The 10,776-nt window shown below is 46.6% G+C and overlaps 1 protein-coding gene across 4 annotated transcripts in view; it reads right to left on the reverse strand.

Moving 5' to 3' along the window:
* NR3C2 (nuclear receptor subfamily 3 group C member 2) overlaps positions 1-10,277 on the reverse strand; it is a 202,557-nt gene extending 192,280 nt beyond the window's left edge. The window contains exons 1-2 of one of the 4 annotated variants that reach the window (XM_088526543.1): positions 10,177-10,277; positions 3,810-5,571 (exon numbers count right to left, since the gene is read on the reverse strand). In XM_088526543.1, coding sequence (XP_088382669.1) covers positions 3,810-5,569 — 1,760 coding nt within the window. In that variant the 5' untranslated portion in view covers positions 5,570-5,571; positions 10,177-10,277. Of the gene's footprint in view, positions 1-3,809; positions 5,619-6,990; positions 7,085-8,788; positions 8,805-10,176 lie in introns of those variants that run through there. The other 3 variants (XM_088526545.1, XM_088526544.1, XM_010226142.2) reach the window with 3 other exon arrangements.
* Between the last annotated feature and the right edge of the window lie 499 nt (positions 10,278-10,776).

Raw genomic sequence — 10,776 nt, forward strand, 5'->3', positions numbered from 1 at the left:
CCATCAAATTCCAACTCCTATGAAAGGAGAGCAGCAGGAACATCAATCCTTCGCTCCCACCACAACAGCCAAGCCAAGAACGGGGAGCATATGCACATACATGAGTTGATATGGAAATTAGAGGGAAAAAGTATATTTGCAAAATGCTTTAGGTAAGAGCTAATGCAGCAGAAAGGTCATCCGCCACAATTCTTACTGTTGTTTCAAGTAACCGTGACATTTTCCTAGGCCATTTTGAAAATTACATAATTAGCACGATCATCAGCCTTCGGATTGTATCCCGATTCAGATGAGCAACCACCTTAATGGGATGTCTGTCAGCAACAACACACAATCACACATACCTCATTTTCAAGCCCACCTTGCTATTAGTTAGTTTATAAACCATTATTCCTTAGAAATGTCATTCATTCGGGGGAAAGGGGATCTGTACACACAGACACACAGGTATGATTCACCCTATTAAAAATAAAACTTGTAAAATCCTTCAAAGACAGACATGTTCTGCATGCACATTAGCATTACAAAAATTTAAAAGAGAGTAAGGAAATATGTTTTTGCTGAAGAAACTCTGGTTCTCACACACTATAAGTTGCAACATGATAAATAATAAAAGGTTACCACCAACTATATTAAAAAGAAACACAACTGCATAAGTCAAAAAAAGAAAAAGGAAAATGTTCTGACAGTGAATGCTAAGTAAGCACACTAGCAAGGCATTTTAAATATCTATACTTTACAAGACACTATCAGCGAGCATAACTCATTAGAGTTCCAATTTAATACAAATTGATACTCATGAGAAGAAAAGAAATTACAGTAACATTCTTAATATCAATTCTTAAAATGAAGCATCTTCATTCCTGGAAGCACCCAATCATTTTCACCATATAAACTGTAACTAGAAGCAGCTTAAATAAGGTACAATATTGAGTTTCAGAAAATAATGCTGCTGCCAAAACAAGATATATGTAATGTATGGAATGGAAGATTTAAAATATTCTAGCTTCCTGTTGCAGATTTTGAAAGGTTAACAATGTACTTAAAGTGTGAAAAACATTTGACTCCTGATACGATTGACATACTTGGGGCAGGCGGGGGGAAGGCAACTGAGCAAACGACAATCTGGCTTTGATGCAAAGCATACAGAGGTGCAATCTGGACGCTATGACAACACGTAAGGAGACTTTCTAATCCCAACACCGTGTCAACATGGGATGGCTGAAACCCACATTGGGATGTTGCATCTGACATGGCTTTAAGCTGTGTCTGGCTTATCACAACACCTGGGAACACAAACACACTTATGTACGCTCCCCTCTGTGTTTTAGCTGGAATGTGACAAGGGCAAAGTTGAAATTGAGACTCATTAGCAGGAATGAGCTTCTGCGTATGCAATTATGACTTGCCTCACCAGTAGAGAGATTCCTGAACAGGTCTCTATTCTCTTCAAAGAGAGATTTTTCTTCGGTGCAAACAAAAGTCACATTTCCTTTAATTACTCATTATTTTCATAAAATGAATCCATAGTAGAAAATAATAGGAAAACCAAATGATATTCCCTACAAAACTCTACAAGTCATTTCTTACTCTTGCTTAAATTCATCTGAAAGTTTACTTTCCTTTCAAATCTGCTATGTTAAAATGACTTCTACAAAAAAATATTATGAAATTTTTAAGGGCACAGGTCTCCAGCTGCACCTGCTAGCACAAAACCATTAACAAGCAAATTAACAGCAACATTTACTTAAATAACAGGGCTAAGTTAGATTTGAAATGATGACATGTCCTAATCTGAAATAAAGATCAGCATGTCTCAAGTGTTATAACCCTGCAGATCATAATCTAAACAGAATTCCACACATGCATGGTGAGAGCTCCCAGCATTAAAAATTTCAATATTTGGATCATGCAAAGCAAGAGCTACACTCACCTGCGTACCTAAAATAAAAGAGCTTAGAAAACAAAGATAAAAAGCACAATTATATCAAGTCTTGTGATCTCATTTATCTATCTATTGGTTTAGAGGCAAACAGATGAAAAAAGCTACCATGAAGTAGTATCAGATCAGAAAAAATTGTTTCAAAAGCCCAGTAAGAAATTGTCATTAAAAAGTATGTAGTAATAACCATGCTCCTACCAATATCTCCCATGCCTGTCCCTCTGACAGATGACAACCTCAACTCAGTGTGGACAGTAGCCTTCATGGATGGCAGCAGCTACTTGCAAAAGTGACACTGCTCAAAACAGTGGCAGTAAAATATTGGTTCTTCACATTTGGACATTTTTGGGGAACTTTTCCCACTATATAAACAACCTAATTTATGAAAATTTCATTAGATAAAACACTATGAAGTAGTAACAACTTGGTTTGCCTTAATCCAGTAAGTATTTTAAGGGCAAATTCATCTCATAATAAATATCTCGCTACGTGTCAAGCTTAGCATGAAGGCAAGATACTGGCATTTGAGAAAGACATCTTTCTAAAGTGCATTTCTCAGACTGTATTCGAAATAGCTGAATCAAAAGTCAAATACAGCCTGGAAAACAGTAAGGGAAATGCAGAGATATTGGCCATGTTTCCTCCATCTGTCTGAATATAAAATTGAAATATTTAAATCTTTTTTCCTCCTATGAACTCTAGATAGGTAGACTATTTTCCACCCTCCAAAGCACCATTGCTTCACTGGATGTTTTTCAGTGCCATGCTGGGGTTTTTTCAGAAATTTTTTGAACCATACAAATATGGAAGCAGCTGTTTTGTTCAGACACACACCCTTCTTCCCCTACTCTAAGAATAAGGTATAAGTTGCATTCACTCAAGACAATCATGTATCTTCCGATGAGATCAAATCTTTTGATGAGAAAGTCATGCAAACAAAAAGTACGAAAAAAGTAAACACAAATTCTGTTATTGTCCATTTCACTGAGCTTTAAGAAAGAAGTTTAGGTGAGTCAGTTTGACACATGAAGAGGTTATGTAAGTATTGCAACTCAGTCATATTGCCATATACATGTAATAATTTTTAATATCAATTATGAAACTAGTTTATGAAAGTGTCTTATATAAAATATATGAACATCAATTTTTTGAAGTATGTGTTTCCAAGAATTGGACAAGGAGTACAAATTCAAGTGACACTTGCACATTTCTCTTCCACCAAAAGTAAGGAGATCAGATTATCCATTTATCCTTTTCAAATGCGCCAAGTTTTAACAGCCTTCCTCCTTCTGGAGGAATTTTTCTATATATACAAACCAAATGTTCCTACAGTTAAAATACAGAAATAATATGTTGCCACAGGCTTCTGAAGTTTAGTTTTTAAACTTAACCAGTTAAAGCCTGGTGTAAACGTTTTAACAATGCATCCTTACAAAAATAGATTTTTGATATTATCACTTTTTTATTCTCATCTCAACATTTCATCTGAGGTAAAACACATTCAAGCACCAAATAAGATAGAATATTCATTATTGGACACATGAGAACAATTTTACTAAGCTCTCATTATGGCGAAAACAACATTTATAGTAGCAGTAACTCATAAACATACTAAAGCTACAATATAAAGTCTAATAACAATAGAATATAATATGTTCTTTTTAAATATTAAAGTGAGAACTTTGATTTTATTAAAACCAGAATAAAATATAGCAAGGAAGAAACCAGCAATTCTAATGACAAGAATTGAAATGCAGACAAAGAGCTACGCATCAGCTTGAGAAATATCACGCCAGCTCCCATTTTAATTCACTTCTTGCTTATGCTATATATATATATATATGTATGAAGTAATTTGTCTACTCACCTTGACACATTTTCTGGAATGTATTCTAGAACTGGATACCCATCACTTCTTCTGGATGCCAACTCCGAATGAGATTTCCACGTCTCCACAAGCGTACTGACTGGGGGAAAAGAGCTCAAGTGCTGAAACGTCTGCTCTCTAGCAACAGGTCGTGACAAGGATATCGTGCCTTGGGCACCAATCCTGTAGTGAAACGACTGTCCACCTGAATTGACACCAACAATGGCAGAGGATGGTAGACTGTTCTCTTGATAATAGCTGCCGTCATCAGGCTCCTGCTTAATTCCCACAGGCAGGCCTGGATTTGAAAAGCCACTACCTTCGCAATTTCCATCAAATGAAGAAACAGGTGGTCCTAAAATCCCAGAAAGAGAATAGTAGTCTTTGTCATCCATAAAAGAAAAATATGAGCCATCTGTAAATGGAAAAGGATTCACTGTTTGATTCCCTTTAAAAGAGGTACCAGAACAGGGATGTTTAGTTGATTCTTGCTTTACTGGTACTGAAAATGGGGAATCAGAATTTATTTTACTGCTTTCGCCAATACATGCACTACCAAATGAACCATCTGGTTCGGGTTTTATAAACTGAACAAGGTTCATCTGAGTGTTGCTTGAGATGGTATTCTCCATTTCCTCCATTTTAGGAAATGTGATTTCTTGAGCACCTTTCTCTTTTGTTTCTGGACTAGGAACAATGTCCTTGGTTCTGCTAGGTCCAGCAGGTGTGCCAGAAGCAGGAAATCCTAGAGAATTGTTTACGGGGCTACAGATAGAAGATCCCACAGTGCTAACAGCCGGACTAGAACGAGTGGACCTGTTATTGGCATTGGAAGGGCTGGCAATGGAGCTTCTTGAGTTCATATTCGCAGGACTGGACACAGAAGATCTCATGGTGATATTATTAGGACTTGAGACAGGAGATTTCACACTGCAATGGCTGGGAGGACTAGAAATTGGTGATTTCATGCTACTTATAGGACTAGAAAGTGGAGACCCTACATTGCTAACATGTGCAGGACTGTGCAACATGGACCCCCGGTTTTCAATGTTAGGCGAGCAGGATAAGGGAGTTCCCTGGCCAATTGGGCTGTGCACTGCAAAATTCCCAAAGTTAGCAGTAGTTGAGGACACAGAGTTAATCCCAGCAGGACTACACACTGAGGAATTCATATTCTGAGGACTACAGCTCGACGGACTTTTCTCTTGACACATTATAGGGCTTTTGACAATCGCGTGCATGGCACCACCATTCATGGCGCTACCGGAGTCTGACATCAAAGACCTCAAGGGCCTGCTGGCACCGTGCAGGGGGGAAGAGCAGTGGCCATTCTCCTTGTAGAGCTTTACCAGCTGCTCCACATTCTGGTATATCTTCCCTGGGCTCCCCTGATTCTGCTGCTCATAGGGATAATCAGCATCTCGTATCGAATCCATATATAAACCCATAGATTCAGCTACAGTTGTCGAGAGCTCCTTCGACTCTGTCTCAGTTTTGATGTCAGAGGGCAAAATACCAGGTGGATGGCTGTCTTGCTGCAGGCAAGTGAGTAGTTCAGGTTTTTCTTTGTTGTTTCCTTGAGCGCTGCTGTTTGGAAAAGCGCCGGCAGCACAGCTTACGCTTACAATCTCCATGTAGTTACTGTTATCAGTCTGCTCTCCCGCACCTAGAGAAGAATACTCCACGGACTGAGAAACTTGACCCCACCGTCTATCCATATCTAAGCCTTCTGGGTAGCTGTGGTATGCTTTTGTCTCCATCACTAGTAAAAACATACACAAAAAAGTAAAGTTAATAAATGACAAAGTTCAATTTCCTAAGGAAATTTCCTAATTTCCTAAGGAAACAAGACATATCCGTTCACTCTGTCTATTCCCATATGGCTGCTTGCCAGTCCTGTTTGCCTGCTCTATCAATCGTTTTTGAACCATTTTCCACTTTCAAGCACATTCAGGGAAAAGGTCTCACGGATATGACAGTCCTACAGGTTGTGAGAAAAGACTGGTCAGCAGTTAGAAAACACCCACATTATAGTCAGCCCCTATCAGCCCACCACCACCTCGAAGGAACAGCTCCACAACGGAGGAGCAGAACTGCCCACCCTCGCTGGCCACAGTGCTGTGGCCAACACCAGTGGTACCACAGGCTGCCCCTCATCCAGGGGGCTGCAAAGGGACACAGAAGGAGGAAACAAAACAAAACAAAAAGCAGAGGGCAGGAAGGAAGGAGGCCAATCAGAAGTACTGAAAGGTAGACATGCTAGCAGTACCCGAGACACTAAGCCCACAGAATTCAGACATTGTCAGCTCTGCTCCTCCAGACAGCTCGTATTACCTTGGTATAAGGACTGCAAAACTGGCAAAAGAGACTGCTGTGATATTTTGTTTTTAAAGCATCCTTCATTATACTGCGTGATTAAAAGAAAGCAACATTTCTAGAGGCCTGGGCTCTGACTTGCCCTTTCAGTTATGCAAACTTACTGCACGGCCACCCGAGCAGACCCAGAGGGATGGGATGAGAAGCACGGCAGAAGCTGAATGGCAACTGCTTCTGCCATGGAAAAAGGGACAGTGATTAGGTGGGGACGCAGAGGCATTAAACGGTTCCATAACTCTACAAGCCTCCATGGCAGTCAGTGAGATAAATACACAAGGTAAACCTTGTTCTAAAGACGACCTTAAAAACCTAAAATCCTTTTGTCCAGCATGCTGCTCACTGTAGGGAAGGGAAAAAGATGCATGACCTAGCTTTCATTATTTTGAAAATAGCATATAGATAACAAAACATGATTTTACTGAATTAGCTTGAAGTACTATTAGAATTAAAACTGTAGAAACTCAAATATAAATGCTTACAATACTTATAATTTCAATATTATAGAAAGATTTTCCTTTATTACATTTATTATTCAATATGTAGTGCTTAATCCCTTTACTTAACACAACTTATAAACTTTATCTTAAGCAAAACTGCAGAAAAATGGGGAAAAAAAAAAAACATAAAATGAATGATTTGAATGCTTCTTGCACTTAGAAAGAACTATGGCCCTATGCCTACATTCCTTTAAAGCAAAAATTTTATTAGAACATCATCATATGTATCAAATCACATTCCTTTAGCCTAAAATTTTCAGACAGAAGTGCCTACTTTAAAATAAAGCCACTCCCAGATAATCGCTTACCCCTGATTTAAGTGCTGAGCAAGGCTAATTCCTAGAGAAATCAATTGCAGCTGTGAGTGACCAGCACTTCTGAAAACCAGGAAAGTCTGTTACAGCTTAAAATTAGGATAAAAGTGAATTTCAACCTTCTGAAAAGTACCGGCAAATCCCCTACTCCCACTTTAGGCCTAATATTAAAATGGTGCATGGGCTGTGTTTGATCTTTTGCACAGCAGCAAATTTCTAACTTTAAGCACAATCAATAGGTAAGCATGCTTCAGAACTTCAGCAAATAAAAAGCTGGGTCAAATAAGGGGAGGGGAAAAAAAAAGTTACTTGGCCCTGCACTTTCAGTGAGAGAGGCACTATTGATAAATTTATTTGAGAGGATCAAGAAAAATCAGGAGAGGGATGGTGCGGTCTGACAAAAGTTAGATTCAAAATGACAGATGTAAATTAATTAGAATGCAGCAAGATAAGCTATTTCTTGTGAGCATCGTTTTAAGTGACAGAAGTGTTTCAGCAGATACTAGAACTATCAGCTTACGGGCTGCCGATCGCGTGAGAATATTCTGTTTTTCTTTAAGCAGAACTTATTAGAACTCAACTTGACTAGTATGCTTATCCACGGTACCTACACTCCACATATTGCACAGACATGCTTTCCTATTAAGTTTTAGCACGTGAATGTGACCATGGGCTAAAATAAAACATACACGGACAATAAAAGCAGAAGACATGCTATGTACCAGAACTCAGACTGCCGTTTTGTAGAAAGTAGCTCACACTGCGAGCACAGCGGTTTCCCCAAGCCCTGTGAGGGGCACCCGAGCGGTGGCATTCGGGACTGACGTATTTCACCCCAAACACATCAACACACACAGCCCCTCTGCAGCCCGAGTCTCCAATCAACCAAGCATGAAACTAGTTCCACAGCAACGGTCAAATAAAAATCTAATGGTACCTGGTATCCCTGCAACCAAAAGGTCACCTAGAAACAGGAAAAATCGGAAATAAGGGCAGATTTAAAAAAAAAAAAAAAAAAGGTTCAAGCAATCGCCTGTTTCTTAATCCCCGCTGCTTGCAAACGAACCGTCTTCAACTTCCATTCACCGCTGCGCCACTTGGGCAGCATGAAACAGCCCCGGAGAGCAAAGTTTTATGGTGAAACGTGATTTTTCTCCCCTTTTCCCTGTCCGGGCCAGCACCGCCTGCAGCGGAGGCGGCCTCAGGCCGGGGAGGCCGCCGCTCGCACCGGCCCCTACCGCTCCGCGGCCGCGCAGGGGGTCCCGCGCCCCCAGCCAGGGCGGCCCGAGCCGGTCGCTGCGCAGGAAGCTCCGCCGCGCTCCCCCTTCCACTTTTCCCGAGGCAAAAAATAAGAATAAAAATCTCGGCCGTTACCCACAGAGCGAGTGCGTGGCGCTCTTACCTGCGCACCGCCATCGGGGGTCGAGCCGAAAAGGGTTAGTCCCCACGACGGGAAGCAGCGTTTTTTATCCCTCTACCTGACGCACCTGGCGGTCGCGCGAGCAATCGATGAATCAATCAATACATAAATAAATACAATAGAAAAGCCCTGCGTATCTGTAAGCCCGGCATTTCCCCACCACGGAGACCTCGTCGATCTTTTCCCCAGGCTCGTTTCGCGACCAGACGCCAGGAGCCCGCGGCCGACGACTGCTCCGCGAGCTGCCGCCAACGGCCGCAACGGCCGGGGCTTCCCCCGCCGCCGGACCGCAGGGCGCTTGAGGCGGCGCGGCCCCGGCCCGGCTCGCCCCCACCCGCTGGGGCCGGGGGCGCGCGCGCGGCCCCGCTGTACCTGTTGCGGCGGGCGCGTCCCCGCGCCGCACACCCCGCTCCCCCCGCCGAGAGCCCGGGCGGCGGCGCGGGGTCCCGCTGCCCGCCCGCCCGCGACGCGGAGGGGACGGGCCTGGGCGGGGGGATCAGGAGGGGAGGGAAGGTGCCAAGTCCTTTTAAAAACATGTCACATGCCCAGATAAAGTTCAAGTTTACGTCCCGCCCCCCGCCCGCGCCCATTGGCGAAGCGCGGCGCCGCGGCGGGCAGGGGGGCCGCCCATTGGCTGCGGGGCGCCGCCACTCACGCGCCGGGCGACATGACTGATACAAAGTTGCTGCGACACACGGCTGGGGAGCGCGGCGCCTTAAAGCCGCAGGGGCCGCCGCGGCCGCGCGCCCCCGCGCCGCGAGCGCGCGCGGGACCCCCGTGCGGCCCGGCCCGGCCTGGGCGCCGCTCGCTTGGGGGCACCGGCGGCGGGGCCGGGCGGCCGAGTCGTGTCCTTCCCCCTCTACCCCTTCCGGGGGTCTTGCTGAATTTCCGCGTTAAAGCAAGGCATAAGTGCGCGTAGGGCGCTGCGGTCACGGTTAATAGCGGTGAAATAAAACATTGAGAGGGAAAAGGTGCGTGTGTGTGTGGCGGCGGGAAGGCGGCGGAGCGCGTAAGGTTCAAGGACTCGTCCTTTGCTTTCTGCCGCGCTGATTTCATTTTATTGCGCCCGGCGGATCCGTGGGGTTTCTCACCTCCCTCCCTGCCTCTTCCCTCCTCTGCGATCCGGGGGTACCGGCGGGGGGGGGGAAGGGGGGGAGCGAAGCTGCTCCCCAAAAGCTCCGAGGCGGCGGCAGGAGGGACAGCGCACGCACGCACGGAGCGCCGCGTTCGCTCCGTTTGTTTGTTCCCGAAGTTCAAAACGGCCCTTTTTATTCTTCTTTCTCACCCCCCAAAAAAGAGGGGGGAAAGAGGAAAAATGACGCCGAGCGAAAACTTTCGGCCGAGCCGCTCTCGACGAGTCGCTCCGTGATCCGCGCCAGCCCCGTGCAGGAGCGTGACGCAGACTGCCCGGCACCGGCGAGACCTGCCCGCGCTCCGGAGCCGCGGGGGCACCGGGCACCCCGGCGGGGCCGCCTCGCCCCCCGCCGCGGGCGGCAGCTCCCGCCGCATCGCGGCCGCGCGGAGGGCCCGGCGGAGCCGCCGGGGGTCCCGGCGCCACGTGCCCCCCGCGGCGCTGCCCCAAAGCGAGCGACATCGCCGGCCCCACGGGCCCAGGCAGCCTCCAGCCCCACGCAGCGGCTCCCGCCGCCTCCCGCGGGGAGCCGCGTCCCCTCAGCTAAGTTTGCAGCGGTGCCGGCGGGACCGGCCGCGACCCCCCGCTGTCGCCGCGCGCCCCCCTGCGCGCCCCGCGCTGCACTCACCTCCCCTAGGACATGGTGGAGCGCCTGGAGGAGGCTCGGCCCCCAACTACTGCGAGCGAACCATCAGCGAGCCCCGCTGCCAGCCGCGCCGGCAGGACTGGGGGAGAAGGGGAGAGAAAGGAATAAAGGAGAAAAAAAAAGAAAAAAAAGAAAAAAGAAAAAGAAAAAAAAGTGCGCGGAGGAAGCGCGCGGCAGCGGGCGGGCTCGTTCCCGCGGCGGGGTCCCCGGCACGGGGCTGCGGCAGCGCCCCCGAGCGCGGCCCCGCGGCGCGGTGCCCTCGGCGCGGCTCCCGCTGACAGCTCCCACCATGGACGCCGAGGTGGGTGGGTGGGGAGGGACGGACGGAGGGAGGGAGGTGGGTGGGTGTTTCCCCGCGTGTCACACCCTCGCCCGCCGACGGCGGGGGGGGGTGGGACCGGCACCGGCGGCGCTTGGGGGGGGGAGGAAGATTAGGAAAAAAAAAAAAAAAGCGGTGGGGTGGGCGATGGGGAGAGGAGGAGGCGCTCTCCAAAAATTATAATCAAATAATATTTTTTTAAAAAAACTTATGTCATTCCAGGTAAAACTCCCATCTGCGCCACCAAGGAAGAAGAGGGAGGA

This window comes from Tinamus guttatus, unplaced genomic scaffold (assembly GCF_059628265.1).
Source record: "Tinamus guttatus ecotype Peru unplaced genomic scaffold, ASM5962826v1 Tinamus_guttatus_pri_ptg000247l, whole genome shotgun sequence".
In the NCBI taxonomy this organism is placed as follows: domain Eukaryota; kingdom Metazoa; phylum Chordata; class Aves; order Tinamiformes; family Tinamidae; genus Tinamus; species Tinamus guttatus.